General features: G+C 34.3%; 2 protein-coding genes across 2 annotated transcripts in view; one reads left to right on the top strand and one right to left on the bottom strand.

Moving 5' to 3' along the window:
* The first annotated feature begins 3553 nt into the window (after positions 1-3553).
* Positions 3554-15467, top strand: LOC128986061 (39S ribosomal protein L43, mitochondrial). Its single transcript, XM_054406161.1, has 4 exons — positions 3554-3859; positions 7401-7507; positions 9662-9864; positions 15282-15467. Exons 1-4 carry the CDS (start codon positions 3723-3725, stop codon positions 15399-15401), a joined length of 567 nt encoding a protein of 188 aa, XP_054262136.1. The 5' UTR covers positions 3554-3722; the 3' UTR covers positions 15402-15467.
* The window catches only part of LOC128986042 (uncharacterized), a 33647-nt gene continuing 21751 nt past the window's right edge, over positions 15415-27310 (bottom strand). Inside the window, exons 4-7 of the mRNA XM_054406137.1 lie at positions 24714-24870; positions 23799-23968; positions 20173-20312; positions 15415-16360 (exon numbers count right to left, since the gene is read on the bottom strand). Of these exons, the coding sequence (XP_054262112.1) occupies positions 16232-16360; positions 20173-20312; positions 23799-23968; positions 24714-24870 (596 nt within the window). The 3' untranslated portion in view covers positions 15415-16231. The remainder of the gene's footprint in view (positions 16361-20172; positions 20313-23798; positions 23969-24713; positions 24871-27310) is intronic.

Genomic DNA, 27310 nt, shown 5'->3' with positions numbered 1-27310 from the left:
TACTTGTACAATCAGTAATAAAATTTGGTGCAATCAATCTGGGTCATGGTAAGAAAAAATCTTAAATGTATAACATTATTTGACCATTTTCGTGACTTTGGTGCCATTTTACGCCATCATCCTACACTTTTATTTCAATTATTATATTTTATTATTAAAAGCAACCATATATACTAGTATAATCAGTAATAAAATTTGGTGCAATCATTCGGGGTCATGGTAAGAAAAAATCTTAAATGTATAACATTATTTGACCATTTTCGTGACTTTGGTGCCATTTTACGCCAACATCCTACACTTTTATTTAAATTATTATATTTTATTATTAAAAGCAACTATATATACTAGTATAATCAGTAATAAAATTTGGTGCAATCATTCGTGGTGTCATGGTAAGAAAAAATCTTAAATGTATAACATTATTTGACCATTTTCGTGACTTTGGTGCCATTTTACGCCAACATCCTACACTTTTATTTCAATTATTATATTTTATTATTAAAAGCAACCATATATACTTGTACAATCAGTAATAAAATTTGGTGCAATAAATCCGGGTCATGGTAAGAAAAAATCTTAAATGTATAACATTATTTGACCATTTTCTTGAATCTGGTGCCATTTTACGCCAACATCCTACACTTTTATTCAAATTATTATATTTTATTATTAAAAGCAACCATATATACTTGTACAATCAGTAATAAAATTTGGTGCAATCATTCGGGGTAATGGTAAAAATAATTTGTGAATGTGTCACATTATTTGACCATTTTCGTGGTTTTGGTGCCATTTTACGCACATATCCTACACTTTTATTCCAATTATTATATTTTATTATTAAAAGCAACCATATATACTTGTACAATCAGTAATAAAATTTGGTGCAATCAATCTGGGTCATGGTAAGAAAAAATCTTAAATGTATAACATTATTTGACCATTTTCGTGACTTTGGTGCCATTTTACGCCAACATCCTACACTTTTATTTCAATTATTATATTTTATTATTAAAAGCAACCATATATACTAGTATAATCAGTAATAAAATTTGGTGCAATCATTCGGGGTCATGGTAAGAAAAAATCTTAAATGTATAACATTATTTGACCATTTTCGTGACTTTGGTGCCATTTTACGCCAACATCCTACACTTTTATTTCAATTATTATATTTTATTATTAAAAGCAACCATATATACTTGTACAATCAGTAATAAAATTTGGTGCAATCAATCTGGGTCATGGTAAGAAAAAATCTTAAATGTATAACATTATTTGACCATTTTCGTGACTTTGGTGCCATTTTACGCCAACATCCTACACTTTTATTCCAAATATTATATTTTATTATTAAAAGCAACCATATATACTAGTACAATCAGTAATAAAATTTGGTGCAATCATTCGGGGTAATGGTAAAAATAATTTGTGAATGTGTCACATTATTTGACCATTTTCGTGGTTTTGGTGCCATTTTACGCACATATCCTACACTTTTATTTCAATTATTATATTTTATTATTAAAAGCAACCATATATACTTGTACAATCAGTAATAAAATTTGGTGCAATCAATCTGGGTCATGGTAAGAAAAAATCTTAAATGTATAACATTATTTGACCATTTTCGTGACTTTGGTGCCATTTTACGCCAACATCCTACACTTTTATTTCAATTATTATATTTTATTATTAAAAGCAACCCTATATACTTGTACAATCAGTAATAAAATTTGGTGCAATCAATCTGGGTCGTGGTAAGAAAAAATCTTCAATGTATAACATTTTTTAACCATTTTCGTGACTATGTTGCCATTTTACGCTAACATCCTACACTTTTATTTCAATTGTTATATTTTATTATTAAAAGCAATTATATATACTTGTACAATCAATAATAAAATTTGGTGCAATCAATCAAGGTCGTGGTAAAAATAATTTGTAAATGTGTCACATTATTTGACCATTTTCATGACTTTGGTGCCATTTTACGCCAACATCCTACACTTTTATTTATATTATTATATTTTATTATTAAAAGCAACCATATATACTAGTGTAATCAGTAATAAAATTTGGTGCAATCAATTTGGGTCATGGTAAGAAAAAATCTTAAATGTATAACATTATTTGACCATTTTCGTGACTTTGGTGCCATTTTACGCCAACATCCTACACTTTTATTCTAAATATTATATTTTATTATTAAAAGCAATTATATATACTAGTACAATCAGTAATAAAATTTGGTGCAATCATTCGGGGTAATGGTAAAAATAATTTGTGAATGTGTCACATTATTTCACCATTTTCGTGGTTTTGGTGCCATTTTACGCACATATCCTACACTTTTATTCCAATTATTATATTTTATTATTAAAAGCAGCCATATATACTTGTACAATCAGTAATAAAATTTGGTGCAATCAATCTGGGTCATGGTAAGAAAAAATCTTAAATGTATAACATTATTTGACCATTTTCGTGACTTTGGTGCCATTTTACGCCAACATCCTACACTTTTATTTCAATTATTATATTTTATTATTAAAAGCAACCATATATACTAGTATAATCAGTAATAAAATTTGGTGCAATCATTCGGGGTCATGGTAAGAAAAAATCTTAAATGTATAACATTATTTGACCATTTTCGTGACTTTGGTGCCTATTTACGCCAACATCCTACACTTTTATTTCAATTATTATATTTTATTATTAAAAGCAACCATATATACTTGTACAATCAGTAATAAAATTTGGTGCAATCAATCTGGGTCGTGGTAAGAAAAAATCTTAAATGTATAACATTATTTGACCATTTTCGTGACTTTGGTGCCATTTTACGCCAACATCCTACACTTTTATTCCAATAATTATATTTTATTATTAAAAGCAATCATCTGTACAAGTACAATCAGTAATAAAATTTGGTGCAATCAATCGGAGTCATGGTAAGAAAAAAAATCTTGAATGTGAAATATTATTTGACCATTTTGGTAGTTTTCGACACCATTTTCGCCAACATCTTATACTTTTATTCCAATTATTATGTTTTATTATTAAAAGCAGTCTTTATTCCAATTATTATGTTTAATTATTAAAAGCAGTCATTTATACTAGTACAATCAGTAATCCAATTTTGTTCAATCAAACAGGGCCAAGGTAAGAAAATTATGAATGTTGGTCATAGTGTAATGAAATAATAAACCACTGTATTTGTGTTCTTTTAACAGCATTTTTTCCTAAAAATCCTTCACTTTTTAAATTTACATATTTTTTTATAAGAACAATCCTGTATACTTGTACAATGTGTAATAACAGTAGGTGCAATCAATCAGTAGCAAGGTGAGGTTCGTGGTCTATTCTCATAAATAACAGACTATCTATCTTGGGGCCAGGGTGAAGGAGTGGGGGAGCCGCCGCAACTGCTAGGCGACAGCTAGTGACAGCTATCTTCACGGCCGTATAAAGACAGCGAGGAAAAAAAACAATATTTATTTATAAAATAATAGTTCAGTTCTTCTACTTCTACTGCTGCTAGCTAAATCTTGTTCTCTTATAGGTTAAGTTTAAGTTACAGTTTACATAAAATTTATACCATTTAATTCGTTTACAACATAATTTCTACTTTAATAACGGTGTATTGAACCTTAGTCTCGTGTAAATAAATTTTGCAAATTAAATTAATAGTTGTGTTTGATTAGGTTGCTTTGAAAATGTCGTATAGTAGTTTGGTAATGAAATCCATGTTTCCAAGAGCACCTCTTGGAAATGGGTTAGGAAGATATGTATGCCAACTGCAGAGAATAACATTGAAGTTTTGTAAAACGCATGGTGGTAGTCAGGGCATGAGGTATAGTAGTACCCATAAGTTAGACTATTATTATTTGTCACAGGAAGGCCTCAATGTATAAAATATGCTAGGCCTATATAGGCCGAGGTTCCAATGACCTGTAGCCCTTAAACAATAAGTTAAATTACTGGTGTGTACAGCGCTGTGCATATATTACACTACGCAGAAAGGAAGGCACCAAATCAGTTTTAAGGCCGAGGTCATCATCGCTGTATACACAAATCCATGATCCCGCCAGACACTCAAACTGCAAATCACTGCAGTTTGGTTAAGGTTAGGTTTAGTTTAGAACAGTTTCATTTTATAATCAGCTGGTAGTTGATGTATAACTTAATGTAAAGGCCTAATAGTAAATTTAGGATGTAAACTAAAGTGCAACCTTTCCGTTTGTAAGTTAACTTAATCAAAAATTTTCATCTTTTAAGTATAGGCCTAGCTACTGACAATTTTTATTATAATACAAGCTGAACATTGTCAAAGTGAGCTATTACCTGTCAAAACATAATGTCAAAATAAATAACAACTACTGAAAACACCTTAAGTTTTGTTAAATTAAGTTAACACAAAACAAATAGGTAACGTTGGCGCTAGCAAATAATTTAATCGGTCCTAGTGACAGCAGTAAGCTAAGACCTGACTTATTAATTTTAGGAAACTGCTTTGACAAGTCCAATATTTAACTTAACTTAGTTGCGCCATTAGATAAAAACTCTTGGTAAATTCATATTATACTGAGGCCACCCTTATACAGCGTGCTGCGGCAGTTAAATGTTAGGTTTTTAACATAAACTTTTTTATGACTCATCTGGCAACTTATCGTTTGATTCATAACGAAACTAGGAAATTCCTACAAACATATTTATGATAACCCATCCTTATATAACCGCCGCAGCGCACTATAAAATAAGTGGCCTCCGTATAGTACCAAGGTAGCCTACCATTGATTTTCCGTTATGAGTCTTTTCATGAAGCGGGTCAAACGCCACTCTTTTCCCAGTGCATTGTGGCGTTTTAATTATATTGTACAAGCACTTAAAGTACACTCTTCATTACATGTAAGAAGTATTGCTCATACAGAAATAGGCCTATGTAAAGAATATAAAACCCGTAACCCCATTAAAACATTGGAAATGTTCTATTCTTAGGCTTTATTTTTAGTAGGCAACGAGCTGGTACCAATAGCCAACTTGTAGTGAAATAGTGATATTTTTTGTTTAAATTTACAGGGTAAAATTAGCCTACTGCAAACCCACATTATGAGCCAATTAAAGTCGGGTTTATACGATGCAAGTAGGTGAGACAATTGTCAGAATACAACTGACTGGCATGAAATTATTGGCTTTTTGTTGATTGGAAAATTGCCTTGCCAACTGCCCCCACAATTGCCCTGAAATTCAGTTGTCTCCGGGAGTAAACTGAGGACAACAAACAAGACAACTGACCTCCATCAATCCTGCAATCAAGTGATGACAATTAGCGAAGACATCTGTCTCACCAACTAGCATTGTGTACACCCAGCTTTATGGAGTTTTACTAAGGTAAAATTATTTTGTTTGTGTTGCCTTGAATTCTTGACGATTTCATTTCCTGATGCGCTTTTCACCACAGGTTGTGGCATCTTCAGAGGTCACTATGCTATGCTTATCCTAATACAGTTGAACCTCTATAAGACGAATTTCAAGGGGTACGGGAAAAAATCGTACTATAGAGGTATTCTTAATAAAGAGGGTCGTTTTATCGAGGTTTAATGCTGCTGTTATTCTTCTTATAGAGGTTTCTCCTCGCTCCAAGGTTTCTCCAAACAATGACTGAGGAAAGAGGAGGGATGAGTGGGTGTTTCATGTTGAGACAAGCTTCTGTTTGTTTTGAAAACTACGTACTATGGAGGTTAAGATTATGATAAATTCGTCTTATAGAGGTCACGTTCGTCTTGTAGAGGTTTTGTGCTAAGAATATTCGTTGTATAGAGGTTAATCAGTCCTAGCCTATGTCACAAACAAATTCGTCTTATGGAGGTTTTTAACCTAATTACTACGTTGTATAGAGGTGTTTTTAGCATTGACCTATATGAAAGTGTCAAGGGGATTTAAAAAAATTCGTCTCATCGAGGAATTCGTTTTATCGAGGTTCGTACAAACGAGGTTCAACTGTATATACAAAGCTTATGTACACGAGAGTCACTGTACCGTTTGTCACACCGCACTGTTTACAGTCGCGGTGCGGCGGGTGTGTGTTGCGAACGCAGGAGGCTTACTTGTGTATCTTGGACGGTTGTTAGACTGACACATAACTAAAGGTAAAATTGTTATAGGCCTAGTTGATCAGAAGTTTCATTTACACTTTTCTCCTTTCAGAACACACTCTTCTTAATATTTATCTTTGTAACATCAAGACAAAATGTTCTTGCTTAAAAATAGTGTGCATTAAATTTGTATTAATTTGTTAAAGTTAAAGGTGTGTTTGCTATTATGTCAAAAATAATTTCTTAGCTCCGTGACGGTGCAATTATATTAAAAGGCGAAAAATTCCACTGATTTACGTCCACCTGACAGCTCACTTGAATGATAAATTTCAGGTTTGGTAACAATAAATATAGTTTAAGGCTGAGCTGGCCTCCTTGCTACGCCACTGTATACACTCAAGAGTCTTTTGAGCCTAGACGTTCTAACTCATAATCATAAAACAATGTTAAAAAAACAAAGAAAAATTTTAATCCCAGTATACTAGGTAATTAAATTACAATCACTTTGGTATTTGAAACAAATATTTTGAAATGAGAAATAACTCTTAAGCGGCTGTTTAAAAATAACTAAATTAACATTGCTCTTATGGCAGGCAAATCCAAGATGGCCGTTGGCATCCATGGACTCCATTGAAAAACAATTCAAAACAACAAAGACAATTGTTTACCTCATAGTACCTATAATAGCTATTTACCTTACAAGTGTAGTAAGAGCGTTTTTACATCACGCAGGTGAATGTTGTGCAACGAGCCGAAGCGAGTTGCATAATTTACCGAAGTGATGTAAACACACTCTTGCGTAACGTGTAACGTACCCATTTCACTCATCTTCTAACAGTAACGTTCATTTACAAACAAAAGCTAGGTTAGGAAAATTCTTCAAAACATAACAATAAAATTCAAGCACACAGCTGATTTCTAGCGTTGAACGTCGTTGGCTCCATAGAGGTATATTTTTTAAGTTAAGCACTCAATGTTATTTAAATGGGTTTCATTACATCACCGAGTGAGTTTTTTTCAACTTTACATCACTCGAGAAGTAACAAAGTTATATAGGCCTACATCACGCTTGGGATAGGGAAGTTTAACATGGAGGGTTAGGTAAAAGATATTTAAATTTTAATCACTTTGGTGTTTAAAAAAATATTTTTTACTCTTCAGCAGCTGTTTGAAATCATCCAAGATGGCCGCTAGCCTCCAAGGACTCTTAATATAGCCTAATATAATCAATGTGTAAACACTCGGTGTGAATTATTGATTCTAATTGCTAGCTGTAATGTTATCTGATTTATTTTTCAGGGAATTTATTGAAACAGATTTAATTGATTTTGCAAGAAGTAATCCTGGGGTTGTTGTATACTTAAAACCGAGAAGGTTTCGAACACCTTGTTTATGGGCTGAATACTGTAAGTACTATTTGTTTATTTTTATATATATGATGTGATTTTGGTGTAGGAGACCAAAATAAATTTCAATATTGTAATAAAATGGGTTTCCCTGTTGGGCTTGTTATGAAATGCAACAAAATACGGTATTTTATGTGGGGACAATATTATATTATCGTAGTTTTTGTAAAATTTGTTCAGATTACCTAGCCTACAATGAGATAGTCCAGAATTCTAACAAGTTTGTAAACAAATTATCATTTAAAGTTCATTGGCTCAGAATGATAATTGCAATGATGTACCGTAAAACTATTAACTTTTCAGAAAGTGCATCACAGCCACTTAAAATAAAGCCTAATTTTGAACAAAATAGCGCACAAATACGAATATAACAGAATTATTTTACGAGAATTGTTTGTCGTAATTAAATATATTTTAATTACGTATTAATCTATATCTATAAAAGAGGAACTATGTATGTGTGTGTGTATATATATATATATGTATATACGTTATGGACTCCGAAACCGCTTGACAGATTGTAATGAAACTTTCAGGCATTATTAAGCATCTTTCAAGGATGGTTCGAGTGAAGTTTGGTGCAGATCTGTCAAAAGGGCTCTGCCCCAGAGGGTTTTAAGTGGGCCAACGTCAGACTTTTTGATCTACAATGTTTACAAATAAATATAATTTAAACGCAGATGTTTACTTTCACCAACTGTTTTGTTGGTTTGAATAATTACAACATTCTGTATTAGCATTAGTCATGATTTGAAATAGTGCCACAGTGTTTCTACAGAGTGCAGCACAGAAAACTATTTTACTTTTGAATAAGTCCAAATGTATTAAACCCCAATCGCAGCACACCTGTGCACTTAACAACGTTTAAATTCTCCAATGTTAAGTATTAAAACATAAAAACCTTTATCAAAGTATTATAAACAATAAAAGGGATGACTTTTTAAAATTTATGACAACAGCTAATTTGCAACCAAAAGGTGAGTGAGCGTAGCGAACGAACATCAACCTGGAGGCAAGTTAGCGTAGCGAACGAGCTAACCTGAAAACAAGTGAGCGCAGCGAACGAGCTCCAACCTAAAGGTGAGTGAGCGTAGCGAACAAACTTCGGGACGTGATTGAGCCATGTGAATACTTATGAAGTTAAACGGGGCAAAGCCCATGGGTACAGCTAGTATTGTAATAAATGTCTAAACACCAAAGTAAAACATCCTACTAAAAACTCAGTCCATCGCCAGAGTTGTCGTAACTCGTAACTAACTTTTGCTCGAATTTGGAGTTTGCTCACGTATTAAAATAAAAGTAATCAATTTGCCTTAGGTGGTGTCTATAACATAAAATGGAATAATAAAACGTTTACAGTGCTTGGTAACCACCAAACCCTCGTGTATGACAGAATCCACGCTTATTCGTGCAAGCAGAGTTCTGCCTTGAACGGGCGTGATCGACAAGAATACAAAATATAACTTCAAATATATTTAGATAAACCCTTTAAATAACTGGAAACGAAATAGAGTGTAATCGTGTTGCTTAACAATATCCAGTGTTCTGATTGTTTGGGGGTTTTTAATATCGGCATTTGTTTTGTTAGATGTTGTTCGGCGTAGTTAATGGAACTTTTTTGTTATCAAACTTCTTCACAAAATAGCATGGGTTGTCCAACAATCAAGACTTGATACTCTGCTGGAAAAGTTTTTCTGCAAGCATTTTAAGGCTTGCTGGTAGGCTGTCGAACTTATGTAAACCAGAGTTACTGGGTAGTATTTTTAGAGACTTGTAGCCTGCAAGGGTAGGATATGAGTCAGCCCCCCCCCCCCCCCCCCAGGCACTGACATTTAGTTTGATCATCTATTCATCTGGTGGACTCCTTGTTTGTTAACAAATGAAAATATTGAATCGCCCCTTGTGTGTCACTCTAGATCGTAATTCCCGAAGTTTGTCGGATTTATTTGTTTTTTGTATTTTTGTAACTATCGATCAACACAAAATGAAATTAAAGAAGTGCTTATAGTTCCCTAAAAGTAGTATTAAAGTATTAGTATAAGAGTATAAAAGTATAGTAGTATAAAAGTATTAGTTCCCTAAAAATGTATCTATGTGTTTATCAAACAATAAAAATCTATTAAAACCCAACATCTAATGATGAATTATTTGTAGTGAATGGGGGTGAAGAGTACATTGGCTGTAACAACCTTTCAAAAGAGGAAATATCACAGTGGTTGAATTGGATGAAGACCAAGTCAGGCTATCAAGACATGAGGTATCTGAGCTATTCACACTCTGACCATCCCTCTGTACAAGGAGTCTGGAGTCCGTTCACCCACAGAGACCCAGCTTTAAACTTGGCTACCTTCCCTCTCGTAAGTTAAATTATGTGCAATAACAAAATCTAATTTAGTGTGGATACAAAAATCACCTTATTTTTAAAAGGGTCAATGTTTTACATCAAAGTGACAACAATTAAATCCTTATATATAATACGTGAAGGCGATTTCTACAAAACACTACTCCTCCGTTAATAATGAACGGATTTTTACAAACAACGTGTCAAAACAAAGTATTTTTTGTGTAGACGCCCCCTTTCACCAATTCATGTCATAAAAATCCTCGGGCTTTGCCCCACAGGCCGTCAAAGTTGGAATTTATCCCATAAGATTAACATGGGGGAATCTAAATATTTAATTGGAAACTTTGTCCCCACTAATTTGAGAGAACGGCTGGGCGTAGAAACTTGGTAGAGGTGTCCAAGGAAAGGTCTTGGTCTGTAGATGAGTTATCAAAAGAAAAACTAAGCAAAATCCCTTAGGACTCTGCCCCAGAGGCCTTTAAAGATCCCTCTACAGAGTTGTTTACATTTTGGCCATGTGAATAATACTTTTTAATGAAACAGCTGATCATTTTTAAATTTATTTGAAACAACACATATTTATTGGGAGTTACTGAATTCTTATTCTACCAAATAAGTAAATTGATTTTCTTCTTTATCAGGTCATGTTTTGCAATATAATGTTTCATTACGAAATCAGTGGAAAATCCTTTTATCACAGCAAATTCTTAAATGATTTCTTATTGAACTATCTTATATCTATTGTACGGGTTGGTGTCTGCCTGTTTCACCACTTTTGCCTACATTTTATCATATTATTCTACACATATCAAATATTCATGTAGAAATGTTTGCTCTTATCGTGTCTAATGAAATCCCCAAAACATAGAAACCTTGCCTAAAATGGTACCTATCTTGACAAATTGTTTGCACCTGCCTATATGACGAACTTTTGGAAATTACACGACATTTTGGCTGTAAAATGTGGTACAAAGAGAAAATACTATTTAAGCAGCTCCTGTCATGACAGAAATATCATATTCCTTTTAAACTAGATCACATAATCCTAGATACGTTGATTAACAATATGTAAACGTCAATATATACTTAACAGCCAATCAACAATTTTTTGCTTTTTGGAAATGTCCCATCGCCATGTCATTTTTGCATTATTTGTTGACAATGAAGCTGCAAGACCGTATGAACTAGGAGGCCCCTAACAGTTCAAGAATAAAAGCCAACTTCACTTCAAGTATTCCACTACACCTAACATTCCGTAGAGAGATCATATTGACAACGTTATGTTATTGATAAGGCTGAGACAACTAACCATCGATATATAACTACTACTCCGCCCCGCCAAGTCCCCCAGCGGTACACAGCTGCTGCAGTGTATATATACATGACGTGACAAAGTGGCTTTTTTACTCGTCTATAGCTCTGAAGAAACAAAAGCTATTAAAATAATTGTTCATCCACTGGATAGGGGCAATCATTCTTGGCAAAATAAAAAAAAGAATTTAAAAAAAGGTTGTGTTTGAGCCAAGAAAAACTAGTTTGAAATTTCACAAATTTTCCGTGTTCTCCTTCTTCTCCTTAAATGTTGACGGGCCTACAGCCCAAACCACTGGCTCAATTTTAATGTTTTTTATGTTGTTTGAAAGCCCTTAGCGTGTAGATGTGCCTTTTGAGGGTCACAAGTCGGTGCGTTTACCCATAAACCCTTGGCAAGCCCTCAAAGTACGATTTTGGCCCATTTAAATAACATGGGATTAAAATTAAAACAAAAGAAGGATCAGCTGCGATTAAATCTCAATTAATTTAAAATGTTAGAGAAATTCATAGGATCAGCTGAAAAATTATTTTAAAACTTTTATAAAGTATTTTTTTCAGGTATACCGAATGATTTGAGCTACTTCTATATATATAAAATCCAATGTATGTTTGTATGTTTGTATATTTGTATGTTTGTCCTTTATGGACTCCAAAACCGCTCGACAGATTGTAATGAAACTTTCAGGCATTATAAAGCATTATTCAAGGATGGTTTGTGTGAAGTTTGGTGCAGATCCGTCAATAGGGCTCCGCCCCAGTGGCTCTGGAGTTTCCCATGTTAACCTTATGAGTACTCAATTTAAAAGGAATTAAAGAATCTTAACAGCTGGTGCAACTAAACAATTTGATCCAGTGATGTTCAATAGCATTAAAAAGTTAATAGGTTTACCAACAGGGTGCAGCACTATATTTATTTTTAATTTATGAGAACAGCTAATTTGCAACCAAAAGGTGAGTGAGCATAGCGAACGAACTTCAACCTGGAGGCGAGTTAGCGTAGCGAACGAGCTAACCTGAAGGCAAGTGAGCGCAGCGAACGAGCCCTAACCTAAAGGTGAGTGAGCGTAGCGAACGAACTTCAACCAGGACATGATTGAGCCATGCAAACGAGCTCATCTTGAAAATGAACGAGCATGTGACATAAAACCACAATAGGACAGGACGACGTCTGTCGGGCCAGCTAGTACTATATAAAATTACTTAGAGCAGTGATATTCCCCGATACATTCCATTGAAAAATGCAGTGTACCGATGGTACACTGGTACAGCAGCTCGTCATTTTTAACAGTTTAATACTACTTATCAAAACATATGAAACCTAGGAACTCGAAACTTAGTACTAGTACTAAGGTTAGTTTTAACATTGTTTCTTCATAATATTGCCAAAATTTATTTAACTAAATAAGGTTAGTTTTATGTTTTGATACACTAAAACAAATAAAACAATCGGGAAAATCCGTCTACGTATGTTAAACAAGCAAAAAAGTGAATGTAAAAAGTGATATGTAAATTTAGGATAAAAATGAGTTTTTCAATATTTGTTTTGCCTTATGCTATTTCTAACAAACCTAATCTGTTTGATTACATTTTTACTTCTCTAATAAGGGCTCAATTTACACTAGTCTTTAGATATACGGGTTTAATTATCGGAAGACTTATGTAACACCAATGCATTTTATGTGTAGTTGTGCCCTGGTCTATATATAAGAGAAAAGATGATTTTTATTTTAACTGTTAATTTTCTACAAAAATAAATACAATCTAACAAAAACCCACTAAGTGGTAACACTTCCCCTGCCAAGTCAGCAACCCAAAAAAGACAATAAATCACCACTTTTCCGCCAAGTAAAACAATGTAATTTATGTAAGTTTGGCCACTTGGCGGCAGACTTTTGCTTGATCACTTTAAAAAATACCATAAAATTAGTTTCATTGAGCAAGTATCTCTCCCAATAGTACATTGCTAGATGAGAGCTTATTTTACAAAATTTGACCTTATTTGTGTCACATTTCATAAAATCATAATAGTGATGGTTTTATATTTACTGATTACCTCGAAATTATTATACTTAGTTGGACTAATTAATTAGAGAAGTTGATTTGTGAAATTATCCACCAACGTAACTTTAATGAAAAAAAAAAAACAAGCAAAAGTCTGTCGCCAAGTTGCCAAACTTACATACATTACATTGTTTTACTTGGCGGAAAAGTGGTGATTTATTGTCTTTTTTGGGTTGCTGACTTGGCGGGGGAAGTGTTACCACTTAGTGGTTTTTTGTTAGATAGTAGTTATATATCGATGCAACTAACTGACGTCCAAGGAATTCCAGCTTTAACAGTAACCCCACAATCAATTTCTCAAAACTATGCTAGAGGGTTCATTCATTGGCACAGAAGTACGGTATGAACTGACGCGACGTGACGAAGGAAAAATAAAACTTACACTGTAACGGATATACCTCCCTTTGAAGTTAGAATATGTCATCCCAAAAGATATTTTCTTTTGAAATAAAATTATATTACACTGATGAAATAACGGAAGTGTTTAACTACAAAAGATCCACCAATACTATTTTGTATTTAAAGGTTCTTCCAAAGGAAGAGATACCATATAACATACTAATAATAACTTTGATGACGGTACTGTATGGGGAATATTTTATTCATTGAATGATCAACCAAATTTGGCCAAAACTAACACAATTAATATCATTATTGTTTTTTACACTTATTACTCTTTAAACAATGCTAAATGCTCAAAATATGTATATTTCACCCAATTTATCGCAGTTTGATAAATTAACGTAATCATTGAAAGTAACCGTCGATTTTGACGGGTTTCACCTAGTTTTTTATAAACTGTATTTTGCTTTTGGTTTTCTATTTCAACTACAATAGTATCAACCTTTTCAAAAAGCATTTTTCAATTAATCGTTTTATTTGCATGTTGATAAAATAAAAGAAGTCACTTAACTATATATATTGACAAAAAGGAATGCATTCTGAAAGAAATGTTTCCTTAGTGAATCGGTATCACTTCATGTTTCGCTTGGACAGAGCCGTCTCAAGAATTTTGTGAGCCGTGCGCCCATTCAGGGGGCTGAGACACCCAATAATACTATTTTCACGACTGCCAAAAAGATCTCACTTTCAGCGTTAATTCATTTTACAAATAGCCTAAAAATTTCAAACAAAACTTAAATAGTAGTTAAGACCATATTGCGTGGACTGCAGTTTTTCTGCAATAAGGGTATTTTGTAAATGCCAATAGTATTTTATAAGCAAGAATCATTGAAATTTTTCAGGGAAAGCGTTGAGACACATGTTGGGAATTGAATCAGTCATATACAGATTAATAAATAGGGCCTATGTGATATTTCTAGGGTACTTTGGTATTATACGAAGGCCACCCTTATACAGCACACTGTGGCGGTTATGTTAGGTTGGGTTATCATAAGTAGAAAGTATGTCTCATCTGGTATCGTTCGAATCATAACGAAACGAGGAAATTCCTACAAACATTTATGATAACCCAACCTAACTATCAGCGGTTGGCGGTTGCGGGTATAACTGCAGCAGCACGCTGTAATATATGTGGCCTCCGTATAATACCAAAGTACCATTTCTAGTTTGTCTTGGTCAGGATTAAGGCGTCCAAATCGTAACCTGTGTTTTAAATGGTTCTGCTGTATGAGGAAACTTCAAACTTCAACTTGTTTAGTTAGGCTGTTTATAACTTTCACCAAGAAATAATACAAGGTAGTCCTGTTCTCATAAGTGAGTTGGTCTATTAAAAACTGGGATTTATTATACCTAATTCTCTATTCCCAGCTCTATTTGGGTTGATTACGTAGGATTGTCTTGTATTCTTGGTATTATTTGGTTGAAAAGTATTTGGTTACTATGCTTAAGTAAGAAACATTAATTAACAGAACACTTTCACCTAGCAGTTATTTCTTGAAAAAGTTCATCATGTGGATGTTTCATCTAAACCTAGTAAATAAATGTATGTTAAAAGAACAAAAAGTAACCAAACAAATAGCCTAATGTATTTAAATTAATGATAACTATAAAACTACAATACTTGTATTAATTGGTCTCATTGTTGTGTTATAGGATACATTGACTATAGCTGAGAGACAGTCTCCTTCTGCCACTGAAATACTGATGGAAATGTACAAGAAACAACAACAGACAGAGCCTGACCTGAGCAAATCTACACAATCTAATGAGTAGCCTAAATGATGTCTAGTCCTCAATCATATACTGTAGTATTAACTATTAATATAATTTGTTATTTTACATGCTATAAGTTTTCTTGTTTCCCTATTACCTTTGACATCCAAAAGTTAATGCTATTATCCAACTATACTACCAGAAAAATTATCACGTGCATATTAATAATTACCAGTTTTATTTCAGTTATTTCTTACTAATACACGTAATGGTTTGCTAAGCAAAATACACTCTTAGGAATACGGTTATACAGTTATGAATAGGTCCATACAATGTAGGCCTACTTGGCTTTTCTAAAAGGTAAACAATCATGATTCATGATTTGGCTGAACCTCACTTTAGGTTTGTACCTAAAAGGATCTGACACTTACTTAGATTGTAATACCAATATTATAACTGCCTATATGCTGCTATTACTGCACACAGTGCCAGCAGAGGTAATAAATCACTTAATGTTAACAAAAAAAATTGTACTAAACAATAATTTGCTAGCCTTCCAGTATGATCAAATAAGGTTACATCCATGTTATCCATTTGTAGTCAAAATTGTCAACATTAAACTAGCCGTTGTTTGTAGAAATATCAAACTTTGTAGGATTAACAAAAGGCAAGCTTTGAAAATGTGCTGGCAACAAAAACTTTACAGCTTAGCCTGATGTTGAAAATTAAAAACTTAAAAATAATTATTTATTCAATTATTTAAATTAATTAAAATTAAAAACTTAAAGCAGAGGTATGATAAACCACAAGATAACAATACTAAATGTTTAAGTTCTTTCAAGAATATCACGCCAAATATGATTTGAAACCGAGCTGCAATGCACTTTCTGTTATTTGGTTTCATCTTTAAAAAGAATGGCTCTCATTGTTTCATCAAGCTGTGATGTTAGCTGTTGAGTAAGTTTGTTCCTTAAAGCAGCACTAGGTGATTTAATTCGGCTCTTTGACTTCAGGCTTGTCTGAAAAATATATTTTGCCTTAAATAAATAAGTGCAAGATAATAATTTTGCTGCTAAAAACTTATATTAATACGGCAGATTTCTTCAAATGTTTAATTTGTCCAAATACTTAGTAAAGAACTTTCCTAAATATAGCCTATAACATATTTGTAGGATCTACTTGGGAAAAGTTAAGTCTAGGTAGAAGACTCTGCTCATCCAGTACCTATACCAATGCCCATTGGGAGTGGGCTGAGAGGGAATATCTACTACAGGACTTTAAGGGCGGTTTGGGAGCTCGAGCCTAGCTAGTACGCGCCTAACTTTAGTCCCCGGACCAGAAACCAGGCTTGGGAGCTCGCGCCTAAGTTGAAATGGTCGTAGATCAAGTATAGTCGCGCCTAAGTTGCAGCGCGGCTAGATGGACAGGGAATCGCGGGGAATTCAGGTTTTGACGTTGGCAACGGCCATTGCAGAACCCGTTACCGTTGACAACAACAAAAGATGAACACTTATTGAAGATGGATACAATTTTATCTTGGTATATCAATGGTGGCTAATTAGTAGACTATGGTGTATGTTTCTGCATTGTACCATTGCAAAAATGTAGTTTTGTAAGATCGTTGTTTTACATCCCAATGACTGAAAAACCGTAATTGTTTATATTAAATTATTTTAAGATCTAACTTTATTTTCACTTTACGATTTATAATTATTTAATCAGTTGTCCTTAAGTACTACTAGTTGTCTTTTAAGTACTACACCTTATAAATACGTACAGAGCAACATAGGATTATCATCGGAAACTCGGTTTCATGCAATAAAAAGCTTCAAAATTAAACAGTAATTTACCAGTATAATATAGGAGTATTGACAAAAAAAAGTAAATGCGGAGGTTATGATTGTGTGAAGCCAAGGTAAATGTAAAAAAGTCTTTTAATACAGTAATTAGAATAAATTGTTGTCAACTTAAAATCTTTTTTTACATGACACTCTTTTATCTAATTTTCCTAGGGAAGTATCTATTACCGTGGGTAGCACTTAGTTCCGGGACCGATAAACTTTTCCATTTTGATGTCCCTAGAGGCCAAAAACACTGTTCGTTCAAAATTTTATATATGTATAGCCTATATATAAATGTATTATATATACGTCCATAAACGTGATAACTTGAGTAATTTTTGTCTGATTTTGATAAAATTTGGCATGAAAGTGTTAGGCGCGATTCTCCTTAATGAGTTCTCGAACCAGCATGATCAGACTAAGGGAACCCGGAGTTGTATAGGATAAAAATAGTTTTTTTCTCAATTTTAACCCCTATAACATAAATCTTTGTCTTTAAAATATTTTAAAAAGTTATTTAAAGATTAATTTAAAGTATTTAGGTAAGTTAAAGAGTAAAGAGTATTTTAAAGAGTATAAAAAACAAATTAACATCTTAAAATGTTTTGTACGGTTATTGGCTACAGAGACTATTGTTAAAATTGTAAATTTTAAATTCTCATGTGATTCTCATGGAGAATAAGTTAACTGTTCTAGTGTGGTCGTTTATGGATATATTTTTATGAAACTTGGAAAATTTATTTATTTTTTATAAAGCTGTTAATATTTTGTTAAAAAACACACTTTATTACCCTCCCTGTAACAGCATACCTACATCATAGGTAGTTTCAGGTGCTTGTTAAACCTAAAGTTATTTAAATAAATTTAATTGAAAACTCTATTAGGTTATTTGGAAATTCGCTTAGTCTGCAGGTTTTCTGTGGCGGGTTATTGATATACTGTATATATTTTCTTATACTTCAAATAATCTAGGTACTCCATTTTGATGTAACTAGCACTTGGTCAACGACACTGAACTGAGCTCTATCACAACGCAATTAAAAGATAACGATTATGACTGTGAGCTATTTGCAGTTTTTTATGTTTTGTTTACTACCTCTTCACTCTTTCGTAGGGGGTGAGTGGGGGTAATGCATGTGGTTGCTAATTATTTCCTTACTAATAAAATATTGATAATTAAGGTACGGGTGCTTATAGCCAAACTCTCAGTTAAAAGAAATTCTATTTAGGGTCCATATGTGTATTGCAGTTAACAGTAAAAACAAAAACCAAATAATCTTTTGTTAAATTTAGCTTTCTGCAAGATTTTTGTTTTATTTTGAACAAAAGAAAACTTAAAAAAGTTTTATCAAATATACTTTGAGAGTAATGAAAATGTTCGGAATTTAATAACGAATTCCAATATAACATTATTTTAGTTAATATGTAAACAATTAACTTGCTAATGAGCTAATACCGGCATGATGTCGACTTAGACCTGCCCCCTGGCAGGACTAAAGTTGGGGACTAAACTCCCTGATTTTTATGACGAAAACATATCTCTTAGTCCCGAAATTGGTCTCCCAAACCCACCGAGACTATCTCTTAGGCTGGCGCCTAAGTCTACTTGACTCCCAAACCAACAATATTTAGGCGCGAGATTATCCCTGCACAAGTTAGGCGCGCGCCTTACTGATCCCGAGCTCACAAACCCGTTTTCGAGGCGGCAGCCTAAAATACCGGAAATATCCGGATTTAGTCGCGGACTAGCGCTAATACCGAGCTCCCAAACCGCCCCTAAGTGACTGATTAGGTCATCACAAGTCACCAGGCAGGCTGTACTGGGGACCTATTTTTGAAATGGTTGACAGTTGAGTCAATCACAACACTCAACTCAACCGACAACAGGATTTGGTATTTTTGAAATCCAACAGTTGAGAAGTGAGTTGGTACTGAGGTAACTGCTCGGTGTTGGTATCGGCATTTCAAGTTGGCCATAGTTATGGACGACTAGGAAGGCCAGCCCCTTAAGGGGAGCACCCAGTTACATTCCTCCATCCAGGATGGTGGGTGTTTAGCTCTCGGAGAGGTGGAAGTGTGCCATCAATCTCCCATCTACCTGTGACTGTGGTTCTATGGGTTTCGGCCCACTTGTTGTGTGCGACCAGCATTTTGTGATCGACAAATCCTCGACTTTGGAAGCAGCCTTTTCCTGGGAGGTGAAATCGGGCGAGTACCCGTAAGCTCACGGGGACACTCTAGGGGAACGGAACTTTCCGCAGTGTGAGGGTAACGGCTGGGCACACTCCATCAGCCTATCCCTGTCTATGAGCCCGGAAGATATGGTTATCTAGAGTGTGGGGGGTACTCCCTGGAACCTCAATTGAGTTAAGGGTGTCGCCACCTTTGGTGGATAGGTTCATCTGGGTGGGTCCCACTTCTATACCTGCCTCCTTTTGGGAAACCCTGATGGCCTGGCAGTGATGTAGGGCTAGATAGGCAAACGAAGTAGATCGGGTGCTGGGATCAAGCCCGCTGGGGGTATCTAGGGATCTATCGCCCTGGTTTCCCAGTGAATGGGTTTGCCTCGATCGGGTAGTGGTGCAAATAGGTGGTTGGGGTTCCCCCGTCAGCTTGCTGGCGGTCCCCTTCTCCCTGGCTTTGATGGCGGGTTTCGGCCTGTCAGGGATTAGGTAGGCCCCGAGTGTTGCTTGCATTGTGTTGCGTTCAGGGCACTTCATTATGGTCCCTCGGGGTTTTGGCCCAGGTGGAAACCATTTGGAGTGTACGTGCGAATAAGTAGCTGGTATCCCTGGTTAGGATTGAGGGGCAACCCTCTTTCCGAAGGGTTGCTTTGGCAGCCGGTGAGCTTGATGACCTTAAGTCATCCACCCATGGTGTGTCCAAGGACCGACACTATGGGTCCCGGGTTAAGTGCAAACATTTACCAGGTAGTCGTCGGGGAGTTTCGGCTCCTTCGACAAAAGAATAATAATAATTAAAAAAAGTACCTTATACTGCAGTGGTGGTGAAATTGGTTTTGTTTCGACTGTGTTATTAAATGTGACAGTCTTAGAAACAGATGGGCGTTCTAGTAGACTTGTACTTTTTGTAGTTTCTTGTCTGGGTAAAGGTAAAGTCATGTCTGTATCTGTAAACAATATTAGTAGCCTGAATTCCAATGTGCATTTATGATCCCTGATAAACAAAAATTTCATATGTACTGAAAAAGACAAAGAATTACACTATATCACAGTCTCTGTGGTCTGGCTTGTCAAAACTATCTCCTCTCAATATGAGTCTCCTTAGTTTTCCTTATTTAATGAAATTTTAAAAGTGTGTGACTCCCCCTCATGCTATGTTAACAAACAATTGACAGAGCCATTATGTTTATAGACAGGTTTTGACTTTGGAGACATGCATTGCCCAATTTTTCTCCTATTTCTGAATGATTAATCACCTCTTACAAAGGAAAACTAGTATTTTACTTTGGATGATTTTTACCCCTACTAGCATATTTTAAATTTTAAAATAGTGTTGCTAAACTTCCACTTGACATGCTTTTTCCCTGAATCAAACAGCCAGTGTCCCAGGGATTCTTGATTCAAGGCAGAATTGAGCGAGTTGCACATCTTGTTAATAGCCTTTTGAAGGTTGGAATATGCTTTATCACTAACCATCTTCCCTAAATGCTTTCTTTAACTTAATCAAAAAGAAAATTAGTTTTAGTTAGTTTACTCAATGTTTAAAACCCATTTTCAATCCTATTTAAAAGATAAATCATCTTCCTTTTTCACATCAAGAAAAATTTGTCTCATCAAAAGATTTATCCAAGCATCTTCAACTCAATCTATCCCTAATTCTGTAATTAAGTAAAGAACAATTAATGTAACTACCAATACTTTCTTTCTCATTATTAATAATATTAAATATTAATATATGTTAATAGATGTTTTTATTATAAGTAGTATTTTTCAATAAATAATGACAATTAAAAAATGAGGATGGAGAATGTATTTATTTTGAGTTGACATGTGTTTTACCATAGCCTCCTCAAATACAAGGCCGCGGCGAGACGAAAGTGAAAACGCTGCAGTTCGGCATACTGAAACAGCTGTTGCACTAATCTATAATGGAGAGTACACACAATGTTTAGGTTCAAAAATTTGTTGTTCCTGTTATTACCTGGCATCCCTCACACCAACGCCGGGGTCGCCGGAATTCTGCCCACGGAAATTTACTCCCATGAGAAAACACCTACGCGTCATTTTGACTTCACGGGTCTGGGGGTAAATTTCCAGCCGCAAACTTTTAGGACGGATAAATTATTATTTATTTCAATCAACTCACATTTCATGGTTTACTTAACAGTTGTATTAATCAAAATCTCAATAAACCTGACACCAGAATTTTACCCCCAGAAATCTACCCTTGGTGGTCAAATTAGAAATGTCCAACCCCAGAATTCTACCCCGGAAATCTATGCTTGGATACGCTATGTATCGGCCAAGATTCATTGTTGATTTTATTAATTGAAAACCTAACCTAACCTAACAATGGATATTAGAAGGTAATGATTAACCGAAGAATCGTTGATTTACATAAACCAACTAACACCTTCACTGCTAAAGGAGATTAAAAAATCGAATTGTATTGTTAAAAAATGTTATTGCTCTATAACGTTTTTTTTGTGTCCTTATTGAAATACAATATTATATCAAACGATCAGAAGTGAATATGACGTCATAAAGTGATGTCATATTCATAGGTCAGTTCAGTACTGACCCATCAGGAGCCAGTCAGATTAAAATGGAAATGTCACTGAATACATTATATATCACTAAAAATATATCTTCTAAAGGTATATCTAAAGGTATTCTAAAGGTAGTCATTATTATAAAATAAAAAATAATAAACAAAAAATAGTATATAGATTGATAGGAATTGAATATGACTTCATGACATGACGATATATTCATAGGTCAGTGCTGAGCCATCAAGAACCAGAGTCAGAAAAAATGGAAATATTTAACAAAGATGAAAGATAAAAAAGATTTTAAATGTTAATATTATTGAAATAAAATAGTTTAAAAGTTGATTGAAATTGAATGTGACGTCAAGCACACAGAAGTAGCACATCGAGGGGCGTTCACAGTAACCTGCAAACTAGCAGTACCGACTCAGCCGCCTCGGCGGGAGCGTGACGCGGAAACCAACTGAACGGTGAACAAAGCAAGTCTCACACCCCACAACTCCACCTTCAACCAACACTAGGCTCACACTGAGCAACTGATTGATGCACTGCAGTGTGGGTTAGTACTGACCTTCCTGCAGCGAAGGTGTTAATAAAATCAACTACAACAATGAATCTTGGCCAATACATAGCGTAGCCAACCACGGGGGGTAGAATTCCGGTATCGGACTTTTCTCATATGACCAAAGGGGGTAGAATTTCAGGGTTTGGAAATTTCTGATTTGACCACTGGGGGTAGATTTCCAGGGGTAAGATTCCGTGGTATAGCAAATCACTTTATAAGCAAACAATTACATTTTGATTATATGTATAATAAATTGGGGGTAAATTCCCAGTCACAGGCTGTTTCTCGACCGTGTAAAGGCCCTGCCCCTCGTGACGTCCAAATATGTGGGGGTAGAATTCCGCAAACTCCAATGCCTTGTATTAGAGGGGGCTATATGGTTTTACTACTCAAATTTGAAATGTAACAATTAAAGCCAAAATCATTAATATTTATCCAACTTTATGTAAAAAAACATGATTTTAGCGAATTTCACATATAGGGAATAAGCTATTACCGTAGTACTCATGGTAAGACCTGGACCCGGAACCGATTTAATTTTTCGTTTTGAGGCCCTTAGAGGCCAAAAACACCATCCGTTCAAATTCATATATATATATATATAAACATGTTGTGTTTTATTAAATAAAAAAGAATATAAAAAAAGGGTACTCATGTTATTTTATATATTATTTATTAATATATATATATATGTCCGTTAGCGCGATAACTCTTGCAAAAATGATTGATCCGATTTTTAATCAATTTGGTACAAACATGTAAACCTGAGTTTATTCGAACGAGTTCGCGAACTAGCATAGTTGGACCATGGGAACGGGGGTTTATGGGGTGAAAATAGGTTTTTCCCATTTTCGACCCTAAAAATAAAAAAAGGTTTAATTTCTTTTTAAAACGTTTTGTAGAGTAAAAAAAAATAAGCTAATTTAGTATATTGAAGCGCTGTTGTATGCCTAGCGGTCACGGAGAAAATTCAAAAATACTGTATTTTTAAATCCCCATGTTATTCTTATGGAGAAAATTTAAACTGTTGTAGTTTACTTGTTTATGAATATTCATTGATAAAATTTGGCAAATTTATTTATTTCATCTTATACTATTGACGTATGGTCAAAAAACACTTATCAACTTCCCCGAAGTCCAGCAAACCTAAGCACTCGTTAAATCTAATGTTATTTAAATTGTGAATAAATATGTCTTATTTATGGAAATATTTTAGTAAAAATGTAATCAGACAAGCTGAAATTCGCTTAGTCTGCAGGTTTGCTGCGGCGGGGGTATTTTAGATTTTCTTGGGTGTTATGATTTTAATTTTATCTTACCTTTAGAAATATTTTCAATTACTGGAGAAACCGCAGTTGTATCTTCCATTACCAACGACTTATTCCTTAGAAGAACAACCTCTTTCTGGGTAATTTTCATTTTTAGGTATGTCTCTTCCTCTTCTGCCCGTTTTAAATTGTCTCTGGCCTCTTTAAGCATTTTTTGGCACCTGCCTTGTTAAAAGTTAGAAGTTAGAACTCACCAATTACAACTAAGCAAATAAATAGAAACCATAGCAATATTGTTACTTGTGGTTTTAATAGGGGTTCATTTCTATTGGTCATGTTTTTTTTTTTATTATTATTTTTTTTTTATGCAATGAAGGTAATCCTAAATATTTAAAGAAAAAACTAATTGTTATATTCATAAAAAAAATTATTGAATACACTGTCACTCAGCTGATGGCTGTTTCAGGATAGATTCTCGTAGAGGGGGAGCCTCCTTAAGCCATGTGTCTCCCCATGGGTCTGTCACAGGTCATTACACATTTCATAATTTTTATGAACAGTGATTTCTCTATATTAAAAGCGTTTCAAAGGTACCTAGAATTGTATGATACCTTATTGTATGATTAAGATATGTGACTATATTTTCCTGACCTATGGCACAATGTCTTTAATTGTTGCGTGACCCATACTAAAGACTGAAGACTAACCCACCTAACATTTAGATACAGGTCCATATTAAAAGCAACATGCTATATCTGATGTACAAAGTACATTTTTAAATCTGTTACAAATGGTGGTTTTTAACTCTCTAATTCCTAAATATGACATATACATGGTTGTTCATTAGAATCTCGACTATCAAACTAATACATTTTTTGTTCATAATCAAGACTTAACTGTATACCCAATTTTATTACTTTGCATAATGTTTTCATTTAATTGTTCATCATGAGAAGTTAATATTACCGTAAGAATTCCTTTCCACAAGTGGGTTCAGCTTCCAGCTTTATTTTCATTACTTTTGCTTCTTCAATTTTAATTCTCTCTGTCTTAAGCTCTTCTAATTGATTTTCTAGAATAATGAATTCCTCTTCAAGATTTTGTTTGTTATCCTCATCTTGTTCTGTAATAAGGAATGTGTTCAATTAAAAATCTATTTTGTTAAATCTTGATCACTAGTCTACAATTACGGATACAGCAGACTCCCTCTTATCCGGACACCTTTTAACCGGACATCGGTTTAACCGGACTACACTCACCGGAAATTACATCTCTTTATGCTCTTTAATGCTCTCATAAATTTAAGTCAAAGACGCATTTGAACGGTCCGTAAGTTTTTTGGTGACGTCGGTTTAACCGGAAAACCCATTATCTGGACTGGCCTCTGTCCCGAGGAGTCAAGATAGGAGGGAGTCTACTGTAATAGGTAATATCATTAATTATACATCTTCCCAAGGAGATATCCTATTAAGAAAAAATGAAATGAGAAAAACTATTTTTTACCCCGTAAAACCCCGTTCCCATGTGAAGCGATCACAATCATGCTAGTTCATGAACTTATACAAGTTTACCCCGCCTTACACCCTCAAGCCAAATTTTATCAAAATCGGACCAAAATTACTTGAGTTAATGAGTTCATGGACACATATTATATCTAAATATCTCAATAATTTTAGTCCAGAACACTGAAAAATCAGTTCCAAGTATAACAATACCCCCACCGCAGCAAACCTGCTGTCCAAGCTAATTTCCATTTGGCTGAATTGATTTTCGATTGATCTATTTAAACGAGTACAATTTCAATTGATTTTCAATTGATATTGATTTTCAACGATTTTCAATTGATATTAGGTGTAACGAGTACATAGGTTTGCTGCTACAAGGAAGTGTGTTTTTAATAAAATAATTATAGCTTAGTACAAAATCAGTATATTTGCCAAGTTTGATAAAAATATATCCGTAAACACGCAAACTACAACATTTTACAATATTCTCCATAAGAATAACATGGGAATTTTAAATTTACAATTTTGTTAGTTTTCTCCGTAACTAATATCCGTATGAAAACACTTTGATATACTGAATTGTTTAGTTTTTTTAAGCTCTTTAAGAATGTTTAGAGAAAAATTGGGAAATTTTATGTTTTGAGGGTCAAAAATTAGAAAAACCAATTTTTACCCCATAAAACCCTGTTCCCATGGTCCGATCATGCTGGATCGCGAACTCATTCAAGTTTATCCCGCCTAAAGACGGTGACACACTATCGATATTTTCCCCAAACAAGACCCCGAACCGAGCAGGGAGAAGGGAGGTCGAAGGGAGCATGTTCGATAGTGTGTCACGGGTCCGTACACCGATCCAGACGGCGAACCAGACATCAAGCCGAGCAGGGAGACGAGTGCTCTGGAGGCGGTTTTTTGGCGAAAGATCAAAGAAAAGATCGGGGTGATGTACGATAGTGTGTCACGGTATATTTTTGCCCCGTACATCGTCGCGAGCGCCGCACCGAGCGGCCGCCTGCGCTAGCATTGATAGTTCTAATTTAATATGGCAATTAAACTCTTTAATTGCTAAAATAAATAAATGTTGGGTAATATTTTGCCGTTATATATCATGGACATTTATGTTGTAATTTTGTTGTGTGTTTGGTCAAGGTTGAAAATGTATTTTACAAGTTAATAATAATAATAATAATCTTTATTGTCATTCAGCAACATAAAATTACAATAGACAACGTCAGAAGTCAGGACACAAATGTGACATCATGCTTAAATCTATACATCATCCTATGAAACATTGAACATTTTGTTGCATAAACTGTACATACAGGCCTAAATATTTAAATTTAAAATTCTAAGATTGAATGCTTTACACAAATTTATACAAAACTTAAGTAAATAATGCTTCAAAACTAAACAATTTGTAAATATTCAGGAAATTTATAAAAAGATTTTTGGTCATGCAGGCTGCCTCCTAGTGGCCAATAGTGTTAAGAGTTCAGAGTAATTATTTGTGTTTAAAAAATTGTCTATAGAAAAAAAGGCTTTGCTAATTAGCCATCTTGATAATGTTGATTTGAAAAGGTTTATGTTATCAATTTCTCTAAATGGAATGGGAAGTTTATTAAAAAGTTGTAATTGTAAATATTTATGGCTTTTTGTGAATTTTGAAAGTCTAACTGGTGGGATGTACAGGTTGTTTGATTGTCTAGTTGAGTGGCATTTAGTAAAATTTGTAATGTTTTGTTTAACAAAGACTAAATTATTAAAAATATAAATACTTGAAAGTGTCATTATATTATTATTTATAAAGAAAGGTTTGCAGTTGACTTTATTTGGTATATCAAACATGATCCTCAGGGCTTTTCTTTGCCAAGTAAACACCCTGCTGGCCCCACAGCTATTTCCCCAGAGAATATTTCCATATAATAAGTGCGTATGAAATAGACTATGGTAAACAGAAAGAAGTGTGTGATTTGATACACAGTTTTTTAGTTTTCGCAATAAAAAGCAAACTCGTGACAACTTAGATATTACATTGTTGGTATGTTCTTCCCAAGTTAA

This window comes from Macrosteles quadrilineatus, unplaced genomic scaffold (assembly GCF_028750875.1).
Source record: "Macrosteles quadrilineatus isolate MER2022 unplaced genomic scaffold, UCM_ALF_1.0 Scaffold_1__1_contigs__length_201487025, whole genome shotgun sequence".
Taxonomy (NCBI): Eukaryota; Metazoa; Arthropoda; class Insecta; order Hemiptera; family Cicadellidae; genus Macrosteles; species Macrosteles quadrilineatus.
This window is presented reverse-complemented; position numbering and strand designations above follow the sequence as displayed.